The 25,279-nt window shown below is 44.0% G+C and overlaps 1 protein-coding gene across 17 annotated transcripts in view; it reads right to left on the bottom strand.

The window, feature by feature from the left end:
- Positions 1 to 21,842: 21,842 nt before the first annotated feature.
- Positions 21,843 to 25,279, bottom strand: part of Cacna1c (calcium voltage-gated channel subunit alpha1 C) — a 548,575-nt gene continuing 545,138 nt past the window's right edge. For all 17 annotated transcript variants that reach the window (XM_038318989.1, XM_038318993.1, XM_038318994.1 and 14 more), the window contains 2 exons: positions 24,104 to 24,439; positions 21,843 to 22,377 (listed from right to left, as the gene is read on the bottom strand). In XM_038318989.1, coding sequence (XP_038174917.1) covers positions 22,075 to 22,377; positions 24,104 to 24,439 — 639 coding nt within the window. In that variant the 3' untranslated portion in view covers positions 21,843 to 22,074. The remainder of the gene's footprint in view (positions 22,378 to 24,103; positions 24,440 to 25,279) is intronic.

Raw genomic sequence — 25,279 nt, 5'->3', positions numbered from 1 at the left:
TGAGGGCAGAAATCAACAAAATAGAAACACAGAAAACAATCCAAAGAATCAATGAAACAAGAAGCTGGTTCTTGGAGAAAATCAACAAGATTGACAAACCCTTAGCCAAACTAATCAAACGGCAGAGGGAGAACACGCAAATTAACAAGATCAGAAATGAAAAGGGGGACATAACCACAGACACAGAGGAAATTCAGAAAATCATTAGATCTTACTACAAAAGCCTGTATGCCACAAAATTGGAAAATGTAAAAGAAATGGACAGTGTTTTAGATAAATACCATATACCAAAGTTAAACCAGGACCAGGTAAATGCTCTAAATCGTCCTGTTAGTCGCGAAGAATTAGAAACTGTTATCAGAAACCTCCCTACCAAAAAGAGCCCAGGACCAGATGGTTTCAATGCGGAATTCTACCAGAACTTCCAAGAAGACCTAATACCTATACTCCTTAAGGTATTTCATAATATAGAAACACAAGAGTCACTGCCAAATTCCTTCTATGAAGCTACAGTTACCCTGATACCTAAACCACACAAAGACTCAACCAAGAAAGAGAATTACAGGCCAATCTCACTCATGAACATGGACGCAAAAATTCTCAATAAAATACTGGCAAACCGAATCCAAGAACACATTAGAAAAATTATCCATTACGATCAAGTAGGCTTCATCCCAGAGATGCAGGGCTGGTTCAACATACGAAAATCTATTAATGTAATCCATCATATAAACAAACTGAAGGAAAAAAACCATATGGTCATCTCATTAGATGCTGAAAAAGCATTTGACAAAATTCAGCACCCTTTTATGATAAAGGTCTTGGAGAGATTAGGGATACAAGGGTCATTCCTAAATATAATAAAAGCTATTTACAGCAAGCCGACAGCTAACATCAAATTAAACGGAGAGAAACTCAAGGCTATCCCACTAAATTCAGGAACACGACAAGGCTGTCCACTCTCTCCTTATCTCTTCAATATAGTGCTTGAAGTTCTAGCAATAGCAATAAGACAACATAAGGGAATCAAGGGGATCCAATTTGGAAAGGAAGAAGTTAAACTTTCATTATTTGCAGATGATATGATAGTATACATAAGCGACCCCAAAAACTCCACCAAAGAACTCCTACAGCTGATAAACTCCTTCAGTAACGTGGCAGGATACAAGATCAACTCCAAAAAATCAGTCGCCCTCCTATACACAAAGGATAAGGAAGCAGAGAGGGAAATCAGAGAAGTATCACCTTTCACAATAGCCACAAATAGCATAAGATATCTGGGAGTATCGCTAACCAAGGAAGTGAAGGATTTATTTGACAAGAACTTTAAGTCTTTGAAGAAAGAAATTGAAGAGGATACCAGAAAATGGAAGGATCTCCCCTGCTCGTGGATTGGGAGGATCAACATAGTAAAAATGGCAATTCTACCAAAAGCAATCTATAGATTCAATGCAATCCCAATCAAGGTCCCATTAAAATTCTTCACAGAGATTGAGAGGACAATAATCAACTTTATATGGAAAAACAAGAAACCCAGGATAGCCAAAAAAATCCTATACAATAAAGGTACTTCTGGAGGCATTACCATCCCTGACTTCAAACTCTATTACAGAGCTACAGTATTGAAAACGGCTTGGTATTGGCATAAGAACAGAGAAGTTGACCAATGGAATCGTATAGAAGACCCGGATCTTAAACCACAAACCTATGAACACCTGATTTTTGATAAAGGAGCCAAAAGTACACAATGGAAAAAAGAGGGCATCTTCAACAAATGGTGCTGGCATAACTGGATGTCAACCTGTAGAAGAATGAAAGTAGATCCATATCTATCACCATGCACAAAACTCAAGTCCAAATGGATTAAAGACCTCAATATTAATTTGAACACATTGAGATTGATAGAGGAGAAAGTGGGAAGTACTCTACAACAAATGGGCACAGGGAACCGTTTCCTATGCATAACCCCAGCTGCACAGACTTTAAGGGCAACATTGAATAAATGGGACCTCCTGAAGTTGAGCAGCTTCTGTAAAGCAAAGGACATTGTCACTAAGACACAAAGGCAGCCTACTGACTGGGAAAAGATCTTCACCAACCCTGCAACTGACAAAGGTCTGATCTCTAAAATATATAAGGAACTCAAGAGACTAGACGGTAAAATGCCAATTAACCCAATTAAAAAATGGGGCGATGAACTGAACAGAGAATTCTCAACAGAAGAAGTTCGAATGGCCAAAAGACACTTAAGGTCATGCTCAACCTCCCTAGCTATCAGGGAAATGCAAATCAAAACAACTTTGAGATATCATCTTACACCTGTCAGATTGGCTAAAATCCAAAACACCAATAATAACCTTTGCTGGAGAGGTTGTGGGGTAAGGGGCACACTCATCCATTGCTGGTGGGAATGCAAACTTGTGCAACCACTTTGGAAAGCAGTGTGGCGGTTTCTCAGGAAATTCGGGATCAACCTACCCCAGGACCCAGCAATTCCACTATTGGGAATCTACCCAAGAGATGCCCAATCATACAACAAAAGCATATGCTCATCTATGTTCATAGCAGCATTATTTGTAATAGCCAGATCCTGGAGACAGCCTAGATGCCCTTCAGTGGAAGAATGGATGAAGAAACTGTGGAATATATACATGCTAGAATACTACTCAGCGGTAAAAAAACAATGACATCTTGAATTTTGCAGGCAAATGGATGGAAATAGAAAACACTATTCTGAGTGAGGTAACCCAGACCCATAAAGATGAACATGGGATGTACTCACTCATATTCGGTTTCTAGCCATGATTAAAGGACATCGAGCCTATAAGTTTGGGATCCTTGAGAAGATAATAAGAAGGTGAACTCCCAAAAAAGATATAGTAATCCTCCTGGATATTGGAAGTAGACACGATCGCCAGGCAAAATTGGGAACTTGAGGGTTGGGCAAGACTGGGCCAAGGGAAGATGGGGAGAGAAAAGTGTGAAGGGGAGAGCGGGGGGAGCTCGGAGGAATGGGGTGCTTGGGATATAGGAAGGGTGGATATGAGAGCAGGGAAGCATATATCTGAATTTAAGGAGCTACCTGAGGGTTGTCAAGAGACTTGACCCTAGAGGGGTTCCCAGGTTTCCAGGGAGACGCCCCCAGTTAGTTCCTTGGGCAGCTGAGGAGAGGGAGCCTGAAAAGGCCAGTTCCTATAGCCATACTGATGAATTTCTTGCATATCACCATAGAACCTCCACCTGACGATAGATGAAGAAAATGACAGAGCCCCACCTTGGAGCACCGGACTGAGCTCCCAAGGTCCTGATGAGGAGCAGAAGGAGAGAGAACATGAGAAAGAAAGTCAGGACCGTGAGGGAACCTCCAGCTGGCGACAGATGGGGAAGGTGACTGAGCCCCACATTGGAGCACTGGACTGAGCTCCCAAGGTCCCGATGAGGAGCAGAAGGAGCGAGAACATGAGGGAGAAAGTCAGGAACGAGAGGGGTGCATTCACTCATGGAGACGGTGGGACAGAACTAATGGGAGATCACCAACTCCAGTTGGAATGGGACTGATGGATCATGCGACCAAACCCGTCTCTCTGAGTGTGGCCAACAGCGGGGGCTGACTGAGAAGCAAAGGACAATGGCTCTGGGCTCCGATTGTTCTTCATGGACGGGCTCTGTGGGAGCCTTCTCAGCTTGGTCGATCACCTTCCTGGACCTGGGGGGAGTTGGGAGGACCTTGGTCTTAGCATAGAGTGGGGAACCCTGATGGCTCCTTGGCCTTGAGAGGGAGGGAGGGGAGGTATGGGTGGAGGGGAGGGGAGGGAAGGGGGAGAAGGAGGGGAGAGAAAGGGGAGAAGGAGGGGAGGGAGGGGGGAGGAGGAGGGAAGGAGATGGAAATTTTTAAATATAAAAAAAAATAAACCATGAGGGAAAAAAAATAAAATAAAATAGCCTATGACTTGGCAGACAAAATGGAAAAAAAAAAAAGTTTAATATATATGTAATATATTAATCTTAAAAATTTTGTACCTTAAGAAGAGTTGTTAAAGAGTCAATATTAAAACCAAAGAATTATGAGATTAGTGGCAATAAAATAGTCCTTAAATATTTATTTTTCTTCTGTGCCATGTCAGGTGACTCTTCTAACATGAGACAGAGATTTTTGGATTTCACTTTAATAAGCATGCTTGTGTTTAGAGATCCTGTAAACTATAGTATATGGCAATGATGCTTGAGATACTTTGGCTATGTTATGAAAATGATGGCAAGTACCTGAATATAGCACTGCTTGGAGAAGCACATGGGATAAGGCGAAGAGGAAGGCCCAAAAGTGCTGGATAGACAACATAAAGGAAGACCGTGGAGCTTTGGGTATGGCAATAACACAAATCTCTAGGACTGCCCAGGGTAAGAACAACTGGAGAACCATCATAAATGGACTTTCCATGTATGCTTAAGCATTGCTGGGACATACATAATGATGATGAAATGCATTTAGAGAAGGAGAGAGCCACACTCCAACTCCAAAAGGCAGCTTTGATTTTAATTAGATTGGGACTATAAAAAGACTATTTGCATTATATGTCTGTAGAAAACAGCAAAAAAAACATTTGGGAAGGTTTATGAAATTATATCCTGTTGGAAATATGATATACCAATAGGCCAATTTACTCTTTTGGGTGGGGGGATATTTTCTCTGGATGATGTCCTTTTTATTCAGATGTCTCATTTGTCCAGAGGTCTTCAGATTCCTCAGCTGAATGTCCTCATTCTCCTGAAAAGATAAAAACAAAACCCTTCCTTCCCCAACCCTAATTTTGGGGAGATTCTCTTTTGGCAAGTTATATCTGATCAAATGAAAATCATTTGCTAGTTTTATAAGTTAGTTTGGATTAAATGCCCAAGCTGTTTGATGAACTATCAGCTCTTCTAATTAAGAGTATCTCTTGTTCAAATCGAATCTTTATCAATTTTGATGGTATCCATAGTTTTTCTTCTATGGAAATGAAAGCAAAACCCCTTTCCCAACGTAGCACAAGTCCTGGTTTTCATTCTGGGGTCAGTACATCGGCTGATTTAATTCAGTAGTTTTTTTTCAACTATCCAGTGTCTCTTTATAGCTGTTGTTCCTTTCTCATTAGTATTTAAAAAAGTAAAAGTTAGTAAAGCATTATGCACTCTATTTCTGGGGGTATTTAATCATCCCTTTCTGATTATTTAATATATCCTTTAGAGTTCGATTTACTCTTTCTGTAACTGCCTGCTGTGGGAGCTCCTTCAGCCAATAGCCTTTAAGAGTTTCCTCTGAGTTCTCCGTCCAGAACAGCCTCAAGACTGCTGGCTGAGATGATCAAGCCTCACAGAATATTCCAGTCAGGACTTGACCATAATCTTAAATTTTCTTTAGGTCCCCATAAGATTATCAGTGCCCCAATCAGTAGGAAGTAGCCTAGAAAACTACACCCACATTCCCCCAAAAAAGTTATTGTGGATGTTTGTCTTTTTTTAGAGTGTTGATTACAAGTTGTTATGGATAATGGGCAGGAAAAAAACTAACCAAAGGAAATTAGATTTAGAGTTCCTGTTTTGAAAATAAAAAGGGGGATTACTGTGGGACAATGATCTTGTACCCTGTAAAGATTTGTCACTTGTATTGTTTTAGTAAAACACTGTTTGGCCAGCAGCCAGGCAGAAAGCATAGGTGGGGCAACCAGAACAGGAGAACTCTGGGAAGAGGAAAGGGTGAGTCTGCAGTTGTCACCCAGATGAAGAGGAAGCAAGATGAGAATGCCTCCCTGATAAAAGGTGCCAAGCCACATGGCTGACACAGACAAGAATTGTGGGTTAATGAAAGATATGAGTTAATAAGAAGCCTGTCCCAATAGGCCAACCAGTTAATAATTAATGTAGACCTCTGTGTGCACTAATAAAAGACTGCTTTTTTGGGTACCAGCTGCTGAAATGGTGCATCTTCTCATGACATTCTGGCCAGAACTCCAAATAATAACTTTGAAAAAGAAAGAGAGAGAGAGAGAGAGAGAGAGAGAGAGAGAGAGAGAGAGAGAGAGAGAGAGAGAGAGAAAACCCTATGGACTGCTCAGAAATTGTTTGCAACTATACTAGACAGTTATTTTGAAATTTAACCATCACTTTACTTTTGCAGAGGCCCCCTATCCCAAAAAAGTTTGTCCTTAGGGTTGGGAACACTGTTTAAGAGTTGTTGATTATTGCTTGTACTAGATAGAGGGTTGGGGTAAAAACTATGTTCAAAAGAAAAAAGAAAAAATGGCTAATAATAGTGGGTAATAGAGTGAAAACTTGTGAGCTATTATTTATGGATAATTTACATTGGTATAGTTTTTGTATATTGATACAAGTTCAAATTATATTTGTTATTTCTGTTTACAATATTTGTACACCTATGTAAAGTCATAATTATGTTTCCTTATATTTGATTCTACAATATTTTATCATTTTAGATCTCACATTTATGCCCTTGATTTAGTTTTTGTATGCTGTATTAGATAAGGATATAACTTCATTCTTTTCCACATGGACATCTGACTTTCTAAGATCTATCATCTGAAAACTGTTGTGTGATATTTTAGTCTTTTGGCTTTTGGGGGGTGATCCCCCACCCAGCTTCTAAATAAATCACACATGGAGATTTATTCATAGTTATGAATACCTAGCCTTAGCTTGACTTTTTTTCTTGCCAGTTTTTCTTAACCTAAATTATCCCAGCTACCTTTTGCCTCTGGGCTTTTATCTTTATTTCTGTATACCTTTTTTTTTGACTTCTTTCTCTGTGGCTTTCTGTGTAGCTGGGTAACTGGCCCCTGATGTCCTCTTCTCCTTGTTCTCTTGCTCCTCATTCTCTTCAGTTCTCCTTCTATTTATACTCTCTGCCTGCCAGCCCTGCCTAACCTTGCTCTTGCATCTAAGAGATGTACTGGCCATTCATCTCTTAGGACCATCACATGCTTTAGACAGGCATAGTAACAGCTTCACAGAGTTAAACAAATGTAGCATAAACAAAGTCACACACCTGAAAATAATGTTCCCCAATATTTCCCCCTTTTTTCTTTCTAAATAAAAATGGAAAGTTTTAACTTAAACATAGTTAAGACTGTATACAATAAGAACAATTACCAAGTAAAGATTACATTCACAATGTCTGAATTCCAATTCATGTCTGGTAAATTTAAAAACGATACTCCATAATCTATATTATCTTAGTAAATTGTCGGGGACCGTGCTTCCACAAAGATATCATTTACCAGGGTGGGGCATGAGGATTAGAAAAATAAGTAAAGAGTACAAAGACACGAGTGAAAATAATAAAACAGAAACACAGGATAGTAAAATAATAAAACAGAAACATAGGATAGTAAGATAATAAAACAGAAACATAGGATAGTAAGATAATAAAACAGAAACATAGGATAGTAAGATAATAAAACAGAAACATAGGATAGTAAGATAATAAAACAGAAACATAGGATAGTAAGATAATAAAACAGAAACATAGGCTAGTAATGAGTAGTAATGAGAGGGAGTTCCAATGAATACTGAAATTTCACTGCATTTAATTTTCCACACATTTTTATACCCCAATACCACAGGGGAAAGAAGACAAAAGACTGCTTTAACATAATACAAAGAACAACTAGAACAGTTATTTGCTTCAATACTTTGAGACATCAAATCATTAGCATTTTGTTGTTTAGACAGTAAACCTACCTTAGACCAAGTATTGTGAAGGCAGCTACTCTTAAGGTCAAACCTCCTATGTCAAAAGAAGGAGTAGCTGGGCGGTGGTGGCGCACGCCTTTAATCCCAGCACTTGGGAGGCAGAGGCAGGCGGATCTCTGTGAGTTCGAGACCAGCCTAGTCTACAAGAGCTAGTTCCAGGACAGACTCCAAAGCCACAGAGAAACCCTGTCTCGAAAAACCAAAAAAAAAAAAAAAAAAAAAAAAGAAGGAGTAGAAGTACCCTTGAATATCCTGACCATTGGTCAGGGTGGAGTGGATTTACCTATATGGGCCATCTTAATGTCAAAACCACAAAGTAATCACACCCTAGGTCAGGAAGTGTGACAACACATCTTGTCAACAACTTTGAACAAGTTAAAACTCTGTGACCTTCAGACAAGGTGGAAGTAGGCTCACTCACATCTTTGGGCCTCCACAGTAAATCCAAAAATTTTATACCTAACTTACTTTCTATCATATCTAAGGAGAACTGTAACTATAAATTTCTAGTCTTCAACTCCATCAAAGGCACCAGAAGGATAATGTTATTTAAATAAACAAAAAGTACACTGTAAATGACTTTAAAATCTCTAGAAACGCCGGGCGATGGTGGTGCATGCCTTTAATCCCAGCACTTGGGAGGCAGTGGTTGGGTGGCTGGCCCCTGATATCCTCTTCTTCTTGTTCTTGCTCCTCCCAGATTTCTCCTTCTTTTTATACTCTCTGCTAGCCAGCCCCATCTATCCTTGCTCTTACTTCGCTATTGGCCATTCATCTCTTTATTAGACCATCAGGGATTTGACGCAGGCACAGTAACACAGCTTCACAGAGTTAAACAAATGCAGCATAAACAAAAGTCACACACCTGAAAATATTCTCCAACAGAAAACATTGACCTTCCCTACAATGAATGGCCTCAGTCCTCCTCAAAGATGACTTATTGGGGCTGGAGAGATGGCTCAGTGGTTAAGAGCACTGGCTGCTCTTCCAGAGGTCCTGAGTTCAATTCCCAGCAACCACATGGTGGCTCACAACCATCTGTAATGAGATCTGGTGCCCTCTTCTGGCATGTGGGTATACATGGAGGCAGAATGTTGTATACATAATAAATAAATAAATCTTAAAAAAAGATGACTTATCATGTGTATGAGGGTTATTTCTGTGATCTCTATATCATCCCAATTGGCCCATGTTTTAGGGTTTCTATTGCTGCAACAAAACACCATGACCAAAAAGCAAGTTGGGGAGGAAAGAGTTTATTTGGCTTACTTGCCCATATTGCTGTTTGTCACTGAAGGAAGTCAAGACAGGAACTTAAGCAGGGCTGGGTCGTGGAGGCAGAAACTGATGCAGAGGCCATGGAGGAGAGCTGTTTACTGGCTTACATCCCATGCCTTTCTCTTCTTATAGAACCCAGGACCAGCAGCCCAGGGATGACGCCACTCATCACAGACTGGGCCCTCCTCCATTGATCACTAATTTAGAAAATGCCTTACAGCTGGATCTCATAGAGGCATTTCCTCAACTGTGACTCCTTCCTCTAACGACTCTAGCTTGTGTCAAGCTGACACACAAAACCAGGCAGTACAATTTTTATGTCTGTGTTTAACCTAGTATTCTACAACCTTACTGTTCTCTAGGTTTTGAAATAAGAAAGCATAGGGCTACAGCTTTGCTCTTATTTTTCAGGATTGTTTTAAATATTTGGATTCCTTTGTAGATTCCTATGAATTTTAGAGTGGATTTTCTATTTTGGTAGACAGTATGATTGACAGTTTGATAGGAACTGCATGGAGTTTTATGACTGCTTTGAGTCGTTTTGACATCTATGAATATGAAACATTTCTTCTTAGTTTGCCTTTTCATTTGGAAATACTTTGTAATTCTCTTGTGTAAGTTTATTTTTTTACCTCCTTGGTCAAATTAATTCCTAACTATTTCTATCTTTTTGATACTGTCATAGATGGAACTGTTTTCATAATTTTATTACCATATTGTTCATTGTTAGTGTATGGAATACAGCAAATGTGGGGATGTGGTTCCGTGGTCCAGCACTTGCCTGGTATGTATAAAACTGTGGGTCTTCTCCTCCCAACACAAAGAAATGCAACTGAGTTTTGTGGGTTTTGCTTTCTGCTGTTTTGCTAGACTCATTTATTAGTCCAGCTCTCTTTGTGTGTGAGATTGTCAAGGGTTCCTCCATATCCCATGAGTGAAAAGAGATAGGTTTTACATCATGCTTTTCTACTAGATGCTTTGTGTTTTCCCCGCTTGCTCTGTCTAGAATTTGCAGTACTGTTTTGAATAGACATGGCAAAAGTGGTCATCCTTGCCTGGCTCCTGATCTTAGAGGATTCGTCTTTCGCCATCGAGTGTGCGATGTTCACTATCGGCTTTTTCTGCAAGGCTTTTTATTATATCAAGGTAGTTTGTTTTAATAATGTAGTATTTTTAATAAGTCTTTGAGAATTTCATATATTCACACGATGGGTTTTGATCAGATTTGCCCTCATCCCTCCCCATAACTCTTCCCAGTTTATGAAGTTAAGTTATTAAATTTCATTGATGTTCTCAAAGAAACATAGTTTGGCTTGATTTATCTTTTCTTTTCTATCTTTCCTTCCCCTTTTTTTTGAGATGGGATTGTACTAGGTAGCTCTGGTTGTCCTGGAACTCACTATGTAGACCAGGCTGGCCTCCTACTCAACAGAGATATGTATGCTTTTGCCTCCTGAGTGCTGGGATTAGAGGTGTGCAGCACCATGCCCAGCTTGAATTTTTAAAATTAGTACACACGATTGTAGGCTTCATTTGTTTCCGGTGATTCTCCCATCACATCGTCTTTCCCACCCCTTTGCTCTGCCTTGATCATACATCCCCATTAGCCTCCATTCTGCTTTTGGGCCACGCATTTTCTGTTGCACACTCTCTCCATGTCCTCTTTTTTTTTTATCTTGCATGTTTTCCTTACTGGTTTCATAGCCTATTCCTGCATTCAACCCTCTTACACACATATAATAGACATTAGAGGCTAGGACAGTAGTTCTCAACCTGGGGTCGAATGATCCTTTCACAGGCGGTCACCCAAGACCATTGCAAAACACAGATATTTGCATTACAGTTCATAACAGCAGCAAATTAACAGTTATAAAGTAGCAATGAAAATAATTTTATGGTTGAGATCACCACAACATGAGGAACTGTATCAAAGGGTTACAGTATTAGGAAGGTTGAGAACCACTGGGCTAGGATCTGCATAGACATACATGTGGGCTTGTTTTGTTGTTGTTGGTTTTTTTTTTGTCTTTTCAAGTAATTAATATAAGACTTTCCAGATCATCCATTTCATTGAAATTTTCATAATTTCATTTTTTTACAGATGAATAAAATTCCATGTGTGTGTGTGTGTGTGTGTGTGTGTGTGTGTGTGTGTGTGTGACATTTTCATTATCTACTCATCTGTAGATGGGCATTTAGGCTGACTTCATTTCCTCTTCTATTGTAAACAGTGGAACAATAAACATGGATGTGCAAGTATCTGTACTGTAGGACAGACTCATTCTGATATGTGCCCAGAAGTGGTACAGTTGGATCACATGGAAGTCTGCTTTTAATTATTTGAGAAACTTCCATATTGGGAGGCCCTGCTGGTCAGAGGCTGCAGTCTACCGTGGCCTGGCAGCTTTCTCCAAGCTTCACAACATGGAGGACTTCCTTCCCAGTGAGGCTTCCTGCCCTTATTTAGAGGATGTCTTTAGGTCTGGATGCCTGACTAATCTCAAGGGTGACCCTTGACATGGTTCCCTGCAAACACTCCTCCCCTGATGCCCGCATGATGATTGGGCCAATGCTATAGCCATTCTGATAAGGCCATGTTTCCACTAATCCAGCTACATGATAGGAGCATGCCACTCACTGCAACGTAGGGTTTGTCCCCAGCCTTCCCATCCTATATGTTTCCTATACTCTGGAATTAAGTTGAGTTGTCCCACGGAGGTCATTTCCCGGAGGGCTATCTCAGTCACATCCACAGCCGTCAGAACCGTGTTTCCCTCCTCTGCTCCCTCCTCCCACATAGACCAGGTGGTCAACAATCTTGAGGAAGAAGAAGAACCACACCGCCATAATGACTGCATCAGTCTACACTCCCACCAGCGAGATTAAGTGGTCACCTGTGCCCACATTCAAATCAGCACGTTTTTTCTTGCTGGGGATGAGGGTGGAATCCCAGTGTAATTTAATTTGTGTTTCCTGGATGGCTAAAGATGCTGTACTCTTTAAAAATATCTATCTGCAACAAGTGTAGTGACTTACACCTTTATTCCCAGTAGAAGGTACAGGAGGCAAAGGTGGGCTGAGCACTGTAAGTTTCATGCCAGCCAGGATTGTATAGATCCAGTTACAAAACCAAAAAGGGAAACAAAATAAAACGCCAACCCAAATCTTTTTTTGCAAGCAAAATCTTATCTGTCCTTTGCATTTCTGCATTAGAGAACTGTCTGCTCACTCCATTCGTGTATTTATTGATGGACAGCTTTGTATTTTGTGGGTGTTTAATTTTTGATATTCTTTGTATATTCTAAATATTAACCGCCTGTCTGAAAAAGATTTCCTCTCACTCTGTGGACTATCTATCCAGTCTGCTGGTAGTTTCCTTAGCTATGCAGAAACTTTTTATTTCATATGATTCCAATTGTCAGTGCTTGGGGCTATTTTCCTATGCAAAATCTTTTTCAGAAAATTCTTGCTTATATCTATTTTTGGAGTGTATTATCTATTTTCAATTAAAATTTCAATTAAAATTAAATTTTTTGTGAAGGGATCCGACTTCATTTTTCTGCAAATGGGCACCAGTTTTGCCAACACCATTTTTTGAATGGATTTTTTTTGAGACAGAGTCTCTCTATGGAGTCGTGGCTTTCCTGAAACTCATTATGTATACCAGGCTGACTTCGAACTCACAGAGATCCGCCTGCCTTTGCCTCCCAAGTGCTGGGATTAAAGGTGTGCACCACCATACCTGGCTGTGCTCTTTCTTCTAAGGATTGTTTTTGACTATTTGTGGATTTTTGTGTTTCCATTTGAAGTTTTGGATTATTTTTCCAAGTTCTCTGAAGAGTGTCATTATAATTTTGATGGCAATTTCACTGAATCTACAGATCACTTTTGGTAACTGAGCCATGTTCACAGTATAAAGTCTGCCAATTTGGGCGCACATAAGGTTTCTTTTCATTATCAGGTATTTTCTTTAATTTCTCTTTTTATTGTCTTCAAGTTTCCTTTTAAAAAGGATTTACATATCAGTCACAAGAATGATTTCATAGTACTTTATTTTGCAGGGGGCTATTGTGAATGAAATGGTGTGTGTGTGTGTGTGTGTGTTCGGGGGTGGGGGTCTCTAAGTAGCCCTGCCTCTTCTGGAACTTGCTTTGTCGATCATGCTGGTCTCTGCCTTGAGTGCTGGGATCAAAGACATGCATGACCATGCCTCATGGTTGGAATGTTTTTCAACTCGTTTTTAGTATATGTGAATGTCACTGGGTTTTGTGTGTTAGTTTTGTATTTTGCAAATATACTGGAGCTATTTATTAAATCTAAAAGATCTCTGGTGGGGTCTGTAGGGTCTTTTAAGTATAAAATCATATCATTTGCAGATAAATATAATTCAACTTCTTCTTTTCCCAATTTTATCCCTTTTATATCTTTCATCTTCTTGCTTGGCCTAGCCCTTCATGAACTATACTATGTGTGAAGAGAGAGTAGGCACCTTTGACTCCCTCCACATTTTAGGGGAAATGCTCTCCATTTTTCCATCTCATTATAATGTTGGTAGACTTGTCATACACAGCCTTTATTGTTTCCAGGTATGTTCTGCCTGTTCCTAATTTCTCCAAGCCCTTCATCATGTCTGCATGGCAAGCTCTGTCAAAACTTACTCTGCATCTATTGGGAGAATCCTGTGATTTCTCTCCTTAAGACCGGATCTTCAAGATGTAAGTTTTTAAAGATACTTCAGCGAGACAGTATACAGTTGGCTTGTTTCTGAAACAAAAAACCCAAACTATTCTGCCAATCTCTGTCTTTGAATTGGAAATTTTAATTCATTTAATTTTAAAATAATTGTTTGGTAGGATGGACCACTGTTAATCTGCTGTACATTTGCCTTGTCATAGAGCACTCTGTGTGTGTGTGCACATGGTGTGTGTGCGCACGGTGTGTGTGTGTGTGTGTGTGTGTGTGTGTGTGTGTGTGTGCGTGCATGTGTCACTGACCCTGGAGCTGACCTACTGGTGAGACTAGCTGATCAGCAAACTCCTGGAGCCCTCGTCTCTAGTTCCTATACTAGGATTACAAACTCGCTGTTCTATTTGCATACCATTTTCTTGACTTCCTCTGTTTCTCTTTAGTTTTGAGATCATCAGAAAGTTAGAGCCCTGGAAGGAGGGAACTGGTTCCTGAAAGTTACCCTTTGGTATCCACATGTGTACCTTGGCACCATATACCCTGCCTCCCCAAACAAATAAATGTAATTAGAAAAGAGTAATCTTTGTTTAGTTAATTTAATCTTTGTTAGTACTTTCTCCAGGTCTTGTTCAGAGATGGTCCGTTGATTTGTTGCTTTTGGAATGGGTCACAGTTGCCTGCTTCTTTGTATGCTTTGTGATTTCTTGCTGCACAACGAACAGCTGAATCTAAAATATGGTGACTCTGGAAATCAGATATCCCTTCCTCCACACTTTCTTATGGTTGTTCTTTCTTGGTGGGTGCTAGTTTGCTTGGTGGGTTCCCCAGCCCCCTGTTGTTTGTTCAAGTCTCCCTGTAGCTCGGACTGGCCTGGAACTCATGACGTAGGCCAGACTAGCCTCAAACTCATAGTCACCTACTGCCTCAGCCTCCCTGAGTGCTGGGGTTATAAGCCTGTAATGAAGAAGGGTAAGCTCCGTACCCAGGATCAGTTTGGATGGGCATACTATATGAACTTAGGATTTCTTGAGTCTTTTCCTAGGCCAAACTTTTCCTGGATATGGGCAATCATTTTCCAATGTTTTGTCTAGTTTCCAAAAGGAGGAAAAAGGGGAAAAGGGTACGGGCCCTTTAAATCTAAGAAGTTACTTAGATTTATGGAGGTACAATAATGACTTCCTGCTTCTGTGTTTACACACCAGTAATTAGAAGCATCAATCTCTGTTGAGCACAGATCTTTGATGTTCAGGAAGATTCACTTTTCCATCTGCTGTGGTCCCCATAGGCTCTATGCCAGGTGCCCTGGATGAAGGTCCAGTTGCTGTGCCAGGCTGGATGGGGCACAGCTCCGCTGCTGGGCTGCAAGCTGAACTTGCCAAAGTTATGTTGGCTGTTCAGGCATTCTTCCTAGGGGATTCCAAGGCATCAACAGCCTCCAAGCTCCAGGGGAGTTACAAGAAGCCAGAGTCCAACAGATCAGTCATTCCCTAGGCAGGAGGCAGGTTCTGGAGCCGCTTCCCCCACCTCCCAGAATCCCTGCAACCATTCTGTTTTTCATGGGCTTATTCTGGGAGCTTTGCTTGAGCTAGTTTACATCGTCACGGTAACTGCAGAACCTTGCATTTGATGGCTGCAAAGTACATCCTACTTTCTGTCCCCTTCCTCAATATAGCCCCCTCCCCACTTTATCCAAGATCATTTACTTAGGGGACCGCGCCACTATTTCCTGAGCTAACCATTTTCATTTCTCTCGTTCTGCCTCCTTATTCGTCTTTGGCCATTTTTGTTGACCCTTGTACAGATGAAAGAGCAACTTTGTGAGATCCATTGGGGTCATGAAGTTAGGGAATTATGCTAGAGTCATATCCCCTGCTTTGAAGGATCCAATGCAAGTAAAATAATGAGGGTTAAATCTATTTCTGTGACCTGTAGGAACAGAAGACAAGACAAGGAGAGGTGTGGAACAGGGGAGATACTGATTAAACCAAGAGCGACATTGTTAAGAAATTTATTTGCAATTCTTTTTTGCGTTTTTGTTTGTTTTTTAAATAACATCATTCCTTAGATAAAAATGCAATCTTACAGGAATATACAGTAGCGTCTCACACAGAGATGGACCCTGAAGCTCTCCTTGAAGGTTTCCCCTTCTAGATTCCCTGGCCTCGCTTGAGGGGGAGAAGGCGCAGTAGGCAGGGCCTTTGACAAGAGGATTATTGGATGATTACAAACTGTACAACAATATTTACAACAGTTGGACTGTGGTGTCGTGGAGTCTGGAGGGGCAGGCGTGGGATGTGCAGGTGTGTATGAGTGACACAGAAGCCTGTTCATCTTTCCGTGCCTCTCTGGGAACAGGCATGGCACATGACACAGGTTTTCTCAGGGGCGTGAAGTGGACTGGGTAGACACATGGCGCGTGGGGGATGGGCACAGAGTGATGTGGACCCCTGACATGGAGGAAGTCTTCCTTAGCAACACTGGCAGATCAAAGTAGAATTGCAGCACTATGGGAGAGGCAGGCATTGCAGCGTTCACTCCTGGGATCTGCCACCCTATTTCCCAATGGCTTCTTTCCCCGCAGGTTTCTCTTAACTATCACTAGCGGTTCTCCTGCCACCCAGGCTTTGCTCAGGGTGGCAAGCAAGCAGCTCACGCCCGAGCTGGGCAGGGTAGATGGGTGCACGGTCTGGGCGGGAAGGCTGAGAGGGGGACGGGAGGCGGATGTGGATGTGTGCTGGGGGGGGGGCACAGAAAGGAACCCATAGCCCGCAGTTCCTGTGATGCCTTCTAAGCAGCCCTCTGCGGGGACTGCTTGCTCACAAATCACCTGTCCTCAATTCCTAAGGGTTCTCCCCTGCTTTTAACTTTGGTGTAGTTCTCCATGCTGGGAAGTCTTAGGAGGCAAAATAGAATCTAAAATGCTTGCCCAGCATGCACAAGGAAGGCCCTTGGCTCAACCCCCAGTACCTCCACACTGCTCCCCCCAAAAAAGGAAAAGAAAAAAGAAACTACCCTCCAATTCCCTATAGCCTCTGTCTCCCCCAAACCGGCTCTGTAATGACCCTGCTGAGGTCATCAGGGAAGTTTTAGGTGGCAAATTTGCATGAACTAGACTCATTTATGCTGGAGTAAGTGGCAAGTCACCTGGTCTGTAACCTTTATACATCCAATCATTTAGATTCTGGGAAATTGGGGTGCATATGATTTCCCGTGGGGATGAGGGGGCTACACCTCTAATGAGCATCTGAGACGGTTTGACTCTGGTGATATGACATTTCATATTTTCATTGCATTTTCTGGCCTTGCCTTCCTTATTGCTAGCAGAGACCTAGAAGAAACATAACAGGAAAAAAAAATCTCAATTCCGACTTTACTCTCAGTATTGAATTGATTTGCAGTGCTTGATATGTCCAGTTACATACTCCAACTCCCTTTCAGAGATGTTAGCAGGTCTTCCTCACATACCAGGAAGGCCAGGCCTTTATCACGTACTGTGTGGATCAAATCTCTTAAGATGGCTGGAGGAAAAGGAGGAAAATAATGGTAGCATTTCCTCACTGCGGATGAATAAAATGGTCACCATTTCCACCCATGGAAACTGTTCTAGTTTCTTCCACACGTTCCCCTTCAAAGGTATCCAGTGTTTTTCTGTTATAATAGGATATCGCCTACACATGCGCTGAGTGCATCCAAAGCTGTTCTGGGACACATAGCTACACACTGAACAGGTTGAACATGCCTACCACGTGGCCAACACCTCAGCACTTGTGCTTTAGGGTGTGAGTGTGTGTGTGAGTGTGTGTGTGTGTGTGTGTGTGTGTGGTGTGTTTCAACTGTCTCCCTAACAAGGCGAAGTGCTATGGCCTAAGAAACACTGTAAGAATCTGCAAATGGTTCCTTTCGCCTCTGAGTTCCCTTCACTGGCTTGCAGAGGAGGAGGAGAGGAAGAGGAGGAGGGGAGGAAGAGGAAGAGGGGAGGAAGAGGAGGAGGGGAAGAGGAAGAAGAGTAAATGCTAAAGGAAGGGAAGGTTCCTGTTACTGACGTCTTCGATGGGGTGCTTCCCCCTCCCCGCTCACAACCTTCTAGGACACCTCTCCCACGGCAGCTGCTGTAGAACAGGGGTTTTGGTGAACGAGCAAGACCCAAGCTCCCCCAACCACCTTCCCATTGGCAAACTCTTTGGCGAGGTATGGTGGAGAGGCCTCACATGGTCAGGTAGGGACCATATCTCTCTAGCTAGCTTGATTTAGCTGGAAAAACACCCAGGGTAGGAATTCATTTTTCATAGCTTCCAAAGCAGATTATGGAGCCATCAGCCTTTTCCAGGGCTTTCCATATGGTGAGGTGACACGGATGGGGTCAGGACCCTTTCCCCGCCCTCACTCCCCTCTAACTCTCTCTGTGCTGATGCCTGCTTCCGAGCCAGGGCTTTGTTGAAGACAGAACCAACCAGGACACTTACAGCCCATTTTGGCTTCTGTGGGCTCTGAGTAGCTCTTCTGAAAGCTAGACAGTCCTTCCTCAGGTCAATTGTTCTAGCTCCTGAATGAGGACATTTCAGTCACTCAAGGTCCCCTTGGTGACATTTGAAATATGGGATAAGAAGGCTAAAAGCCCCGATTATCAGATTAGATTCCATGCTTGATCTGGGTCCTTGATCTCTTGGCCTGCCTTTAGGAGCAATGGAGTGTATCTCCTGGCCTCTGGACAGCAGCTACTTTCCTTCTACTGACTTCCAGCATGTTCTCTAAAACGTGCTGATGTTGGTAAAGGAAGGGCTGCCTACTGCATTCAGTTAGGGTGTCTGGTACCAGAGGAAGGTAAGTGACAGAGTTGGGCCTTGGGTTCATCAGGTTACAATGGAAACCACAGCTAATACGAAAGACATTTACAAATCAAACAAGGCCTAGGAAAGTCTCTCTCTTTTAACCTGAAAATATGAAGAACCTTCTAGGACCAGGCAGAAAGGAACCAACAGGACTCTGTCTGTATAAAATGGCCACACACATGGACAGAGCATAAATAAAAGAGACAGCTAATCATGGCAGATGAAAGCTCATGCCCTTCGCTCCTTCTGGTCCCTTTGGTCCCCAGCTGCGGGCTAATTCCCTGCCATTCAGGGACTGTTGGGATTGCAGAAGGTATGCAGTTCCATTCAGAAGAGTCACTGGGAAAACTTTATGGTGGGTGGGGAGGAGACAGTCTGGTGTACTGTTCAATGGCTCTCCCACTCACTGTCCCCTCCGTCCTGGCCACAGGCAGCATGCGTTAGTCTTATGCAGGTGGTCACGAAGCCAAGCATGAAAGCCCCACTGTCCACTGAACCTTCTTTCCTCCTAGCAATGAAGGGCAGGGGCCCATTGTCCCTGATGGTGCCACTCTTGCAGGGCACAGTGTATGCGTGAAAGGCTACTCTGGTCTTCTTGGCCATAAAGGAGAAGGCAGTCTATGGGTATGACTAGTGAAGGGGCGGGGGAGTTGGAGCGCCACACTGGGCAGAGTCCTGGCAGGAGCTGCAGAAGCTTGGCCTGTACCTTGTGTCATTGGTCAGTAGACTCTGGCAATGCAGATCAAAGCTTCTACAGGAAGTCAAGGCAGGATGGGGAGAGAGTATGCAGCCTATGCATGTCTGTGGGTAGGAGCAATCAAAACACCACATTTCCCTAGGGGTCAGATGCACGCCAGAACCAGACAGCCAATCAGAGGGCTCACCTCTCCATCGTCACTCTACTCTAGGCACATCAACGGTCTCAGAAACAAGACAAAGGATGCCGTCTAATCCTTCTATCTAGAAGCCCTTATGGTACCGAAGAGGATACATAAACGCTGGGTGGATGGTGCATGGGAATTCAAGGAGAAATGCTGTTTCTAGGCTCTGGTTAACCTGTGAACACTGCCTCTCTCTGCGTTTTCATGAGAGAGCCCACAAGAGCATATCACCAAGGAACAACCTTGCTGAATTTCTAGCAGATTCTCACATAATCCCCCAAATAGGCCGGAAGGACCCTGGGACCGGAAGATATTCTGTACGTAGGTAAATTCTGGGTGAATGGTTGAGTCTTATTTTCCCCAGAGCCCTTCCTTTTCAACCATTCTTGTTAAGACACAACTGAAGGACCTGGTACTATTGTAATGGTTTCTGAAGGCAGACATAGAGGAGCTGAATAAAAGTCCCACATAATCTGTTCCTTCCATCCCTATGAGATCCTAATGTCCCCGCTTCATCAAGATCCCTTGCTTTTCGGCCTTCCTGCTTTGGAGGAAGAAAAGGAAGTAGTTTCTAGAAGGATCACAGGCCTACCCAGTCACCTTTATCTAGCCACAGCTATGGCTATCCATGCTTGGGTAGATCATGGGTCCAAGATGAATCTGTCCTACCTCTGTCCCAGCCTGATTGTCACCTCATCCTCTCAGTTGAGATGTGGGTGGTGGGAGTGCTTGACAAAGTCAGCCACCTCTCCAGAGGAGCATCCTGAACAAGTATCCACAGAGAAGGCAGCAAGTGAAGAGCTGGATGAAACAGGTCCTGATCTTGCAAAGCAAGAATTGGCATGGACTGTCTTACCACACGGTTTTTGGAAGATCAAGGGAAATGGAAACAAGACACAAGATATGCAAAAAGGTACCTCCCAGACCTTCCTACGGAGAGCAGGGTGAGGACTGACACCAGGGACACCTTTGCTCACTTTGCAAATGAAAGAAAACCATCTCCTCCCCAACCACAGGTAGAAAAAGCACTTAAGAGTTCAAAGGGAAAGCTTGTCACACTCCAAATACAAAATGATTTACTTTACATGCAGCAAAATATACAAGAAGTGAATTTTAAAACAAACTTAAGTCATTATATTTGCTTGGCACAATTGCAATTCAGTTTTTAAAAAAATATTTGAAAAATACTGAAACTGACCTGAATTCAAGTATAACAGTTTCTTCAACAGAAACATTATCAATGCAATAAAACATTACACAGAATATATCGAAGCAAAATGTCTTCTTGAGTTTTTTCCCTTAAATTTTGTGTTTTTTAAAATAGAATTTTAATGCCGACACAACTCACAATCGTATTTTAAAATGGATATTATTGCATTGCTTTTGCATATCTCGTGGGACAGGAAATGCAGTTACCGATTCTCGTTTCAGAAGCAGAAGCGGAGACAGTGATTTGTTTTTGCTTTCGAATAGCCCCAGATTCAGAACTCCCTGCAGTCAAACCGGAACGGGGATCTACGGACTTTTGTGCTGGGGGTGGGGAGGGCAGGGTGGAGGGGGTGCGCACGCACCGTGTGGGTGCAAACACACACACACACACACACACACACACACACACACACACACACACACACACAGACGACCCACTATGGACACACGTGTGGCACACAGATGCTCATACATCCTCTCTCTTGAACCTGTTCATACACCCAGCTTAGAAAGGAGCCCAGTTCAACCGCTCAGGCACGACACCTTATCTAACAGCCCTGTTACCTGCAGATTGTGACTGTCAACCAAACCGGAAAGAAAGGGGGAGGGGAAGTGCTGTTACTTAAGGAAATTATAACAAATTACTGGGCATACACAGAGCAGGTAAACTTCCTGTGGTGCTATTGAGCCCTCGCTCCACGGGTGGAAAAAGAGGGGTGGGGAAAACCGCACCATTTGAAGAATATAATAAAACCAAATCCGACTTAACGCAAATGTGGAAACAGTGAGTGAGGCTGCGCAACTGTAAACGCTCTTCTTCCTCCCTTCCCCGTGGGAAAGCACAACAAATACAAAATAATAAAGAAACCCAAACTCAGAAAACCGAAACATGCTAACAAGAACCATCAAACCGTGAAACCAAGATCACCTAGCAGCAGCCTGCGCCCCCTGGCCTGGCTGAGGGCGGAGGTGCGGTCTGCACCGGCTCCGGTCACCTGCGTCTACTCCTGCAGGAGAAGCGTCCCTGAAGGGACCAGACCTGCATTACTGGAACCTCGAAGCCACCTCCCCGACTTGGGGCACTGGCCTACTCCCGCCATAGATCTCTGGGTCCCGGCTCCATTGAGACCGCCAGGCTCAGACAGAACATGTGCAAATGACTGTTTATACAAGCAAGGGGAAAACACCCTTTTGGTTAGGGGGTGGGGTCCTTTGGGCGGTGCTGCCGCGGGAAGGTGCTGGAGCCCTGCACCACGGCCTTGGCCTTCTCCCCTGACAAGCCGACTCCGCACACCGCCCAGCTCTGAGGCTTGTCCCGACAGCAGTGAATGAAGACGCTGTTCCGGTTACCTCCAGGTCACGAGAACAGTGAGGCACTTCTGAAACGAACCCATTAGGAACATTGAAACGAATAAAAAACACCCGCATCTCGTCAGCCCTGCGGACTACAGGTTGCTGACGTACGCCCTGCTGTCCGGGAGCGCCTCCTCGCTCCGGCCTCGCCCCAGGGCATATGCGCAGCTTTCGTCCTCTGGGACCACAGCCCTGTCCTGCCCCGGGTCCCTGCAGTTCACAAAAGGTAAGAGGGTGCCGTTGGGGCTCTGCTGGGCGCCCCCACTGAGGATGTTGTCTGCGGCGTTCTCCATTTCCTCTATTGTCATGTCACAGGCGTCAGCCAGCTCCTGGGTGGTGACCTCGATGAACTTGGGATCTTGAGCAAACTGTCCCAATCCTTCTGAAATCAAGACCTAAAGAGAAACGGCAAGAAGAAGACAGAAGAGGGGCGTGATCACTAGAGTTCCAAGCTCCGGAAGGGTGAAGTCACAGGCTGCTGTGAAGAAGGGCATCGGTGTGTATGTAACATGTATATGTGGGGTATGTGTGTACAGATGGGTGTACGCATGCGTGTGTGAATGTGTACATAAGTGTGCATGTGTGTGGGCTGTGCATGCATGTTTGTGTGTCTGTATTTATGTGCTAAGAGGGGCACTCGCAGGAAAGTGGAGATGTAGTATGGCCCGAAGGAAGTGGGCATGCACAGATAGATCGGAGGAGAGAGCTTTAGGTTGGAGGCTATGCTATCACCAAATGAGGAGAAACTGGCAGAGGGGCTGTGGACTCTGTTTTCCCACAGGCAGATCTTAGCCTGCCCTTTCTTCTCTCTGCTCCTCCCCCCCCAGCCAAGACATCCTTCATATTGCCCTTCCCAAGAAGCCTTCATATTTATTTGGTGTTAGCCACTGCCCCCACCTGTCTGCCTCTCCAGGGCTGCCTGTGCAGGACGCATGCTCCAGGACTCCTTGAGGAGGACGCATGCTCGGTTTTTGTTTGCAAGGGCTGCAGGTGACCAACATGTGTCCACCGTTCCTGCCAGCTGCTTCAGTGACTGGCTAGAAGGAAGATCACTAAATCTCTGAGCCAAGGGGTAGAATGCAGCAGTGAGGATCGTCTCTTTTTCTCCCAGGCTCCTGTTCCTCCTCCTCTGCCCAAGTCACCCTCTCCTCACCTTGCCCGAGTTTTCTACTGCTACCCTGCCTGTTCTGGCCACACCGTGCTAATTTTGAACCTGTTTGTCCTCACCAGCACAGTGGGAGCTCATGAGAGCTGAAACCAATTTCTTCAGATGTCTCACTACACCTACAGGCTCCACACCTAGGAAAACTAACTCTCAGAGATTTTTGAGATGAATCGAGGACCATCAAGCTCAAGAATTAGTGTTTCTGAATTGGAAGTCCAAGGTTACTTGATTGCACTCCACTCCCAGGTCCGACTGACCACAGGACAGATGCAGCCACTGCTTGGTATGTCCAGTGATGGAGGCTAACTCCTTTACAGTCCTCTTAGTGGGGAGAGCTGTGTCGGCAAGATTTCCCCTCCACTAGTTGTCCTAGGAGATGTTTCTAAAGACCTTGCCATACTCACTGTGGTCTGTTTCAGTTTGTCAAAGGCCCATAAATGTGGTGCTAGGGTTGGAACAGATGCTCCTCAGAGGCAGAGAAATTGGGACAGTAAAATCTCTCTAAAGAAGGAGCAGAAGCCAAGGAGAGAAAGCGCTATCTTAAACTTGGCCACTCGTGCATTAGAATCACAGGAAGCCCTGAAAAGGCCAGCTTCCTCTGGTAAGCTTCCTAAGCGCTGGGATGTTGTTCTGAGTAGTCCGGGTTGCATACAGAGAACCCTGGCCCTCTTTGTGGGAACAAGCTCCAGTACCCGTGAACACTGGGAGGCAGCAGAACCTCTCCTAGGGTTCACTGGTCCATGCTTTACTAGGCTTTCTCCCTGTCCACCACACCCAAGGCTATCATCTTGTATAGTCATGGTTGCAATTTTCTGCAGGCCAGGCTCCCTTAAGCATTTCTCTAGTTTACCCACTTGACACCCGGTGTACTTGGGAAGGAGCCAGGCTTCCTTCCCTGTACAAAAGTCTCTTGTTTTCTGGGGCCTCTCCCTCCCCAGGACCTTGAATATACATACCGCTTCCACCAGGCTGCTGGCGCTGCCATGGAACTGTCTCCCTGGAGCTCCAGCTGGGCTGGGCACGGTGAGGGAGACCGGCCGGGCTCTCCGGGCCATGCTGCTGCCCCCACTACAGGCAGTGGTCTCATCAGACCAGGAGCTGCAGTGGATGGATGGGAAGCTGCTGTTGAGTTTCTCGCTGGACTCAGCCCCTTCCAGCCGAAGGGTGGGGATAGGCTGGAGAGGCCTGCCCCTGCTGCCTGGAGTGACAGGGGGTGTGGGACATGGCCTGGGGAACTTGGTAGGAGGATGGCTTCTCTGCAGCAGTGGGCTCAAACCTGCCACTGCCAATGCCTGTGGACATAAGACAAGGAGTTACCAGGAGGGTTCAGTCCTTTGCCTTCTGAGTAACTTTGAAGCGAATATTTTTCCAGTGGGTCCTGCCTAGAATTCTCAAAGTCCAAGTCCTGTCTACCTCACTGAGACCTGGTGTGAGGTTCAATAATATCCAGAAATATTTTATGAGCATTTCCTTCTGACACAATGGCACTTTCCTCTAGCTTCAGAACAACCGGTATCATCCGCTGTTTAGTGTGGCTCTGCCATCCACAGTCTCTGGATGTAGTCACTCCGGCTTTCCCGTTAGGGCAGAGAGGGCAATGATGAGGTGTTCTCCACAGAGCCAGAGTTCACCAGCGCCCGCTCTATGCATTGGTCTAATGGCCAGAGTGAAGTCAAGTGTGGTAAGGCCATCATAAAGGACTAGACACAACCGGTAGTCATTATTTTAACTTTTACGATGAGATAGACCCATTGATAAGGCCTGTCCATCTCAAGCGGAGTGTTTTGACTCCTGTTTAACAGTTGACTGCACCATGATTAATGATTCCCATGTCTGCTCTCTCTATCCCTAGATGCTCCGGAGAATCCTGAGGGTGACCCTGCTTTCTCACTGCCACTGTGACTCCCAGCAGTGTCTACTGTTCAGATGTGATATGTCTGTTAAAAAGAATGACACTCTGTGGTGGGGGCAGAGAGAACAGGGTGGAGGTGGCACAGCGATACAAAGAGAAACCTCATCTCCCGCCCGTGGACACAAGGACAGATGGACAAAACCAACTTGGAGGAATCTTTCTAAATAGAACACATAGTGTCCCTACATCCTGCTTTTCTTCCCTCTCCCCAGCTTACGAG

Source organism: Arvicola amphibius, chromosome 2 (assembly GCF_903992535.2).
Source record: "Arvicola amphibius chromosome 2, mArvAmp1.2, whole genome shotgun sequence".
Classification (NCBI taxonomy): domain Eukaryota; kingdom Metazoa; phylum Chordata; class Mammalia; order Rodentia; family Cricetidae; genus Arvicola; species Arvicola amphibius.
Note: the sequence above shows the minus strand (reverse complement) of the source record. Positions and strands in the feature narration are given on the sequence as shown.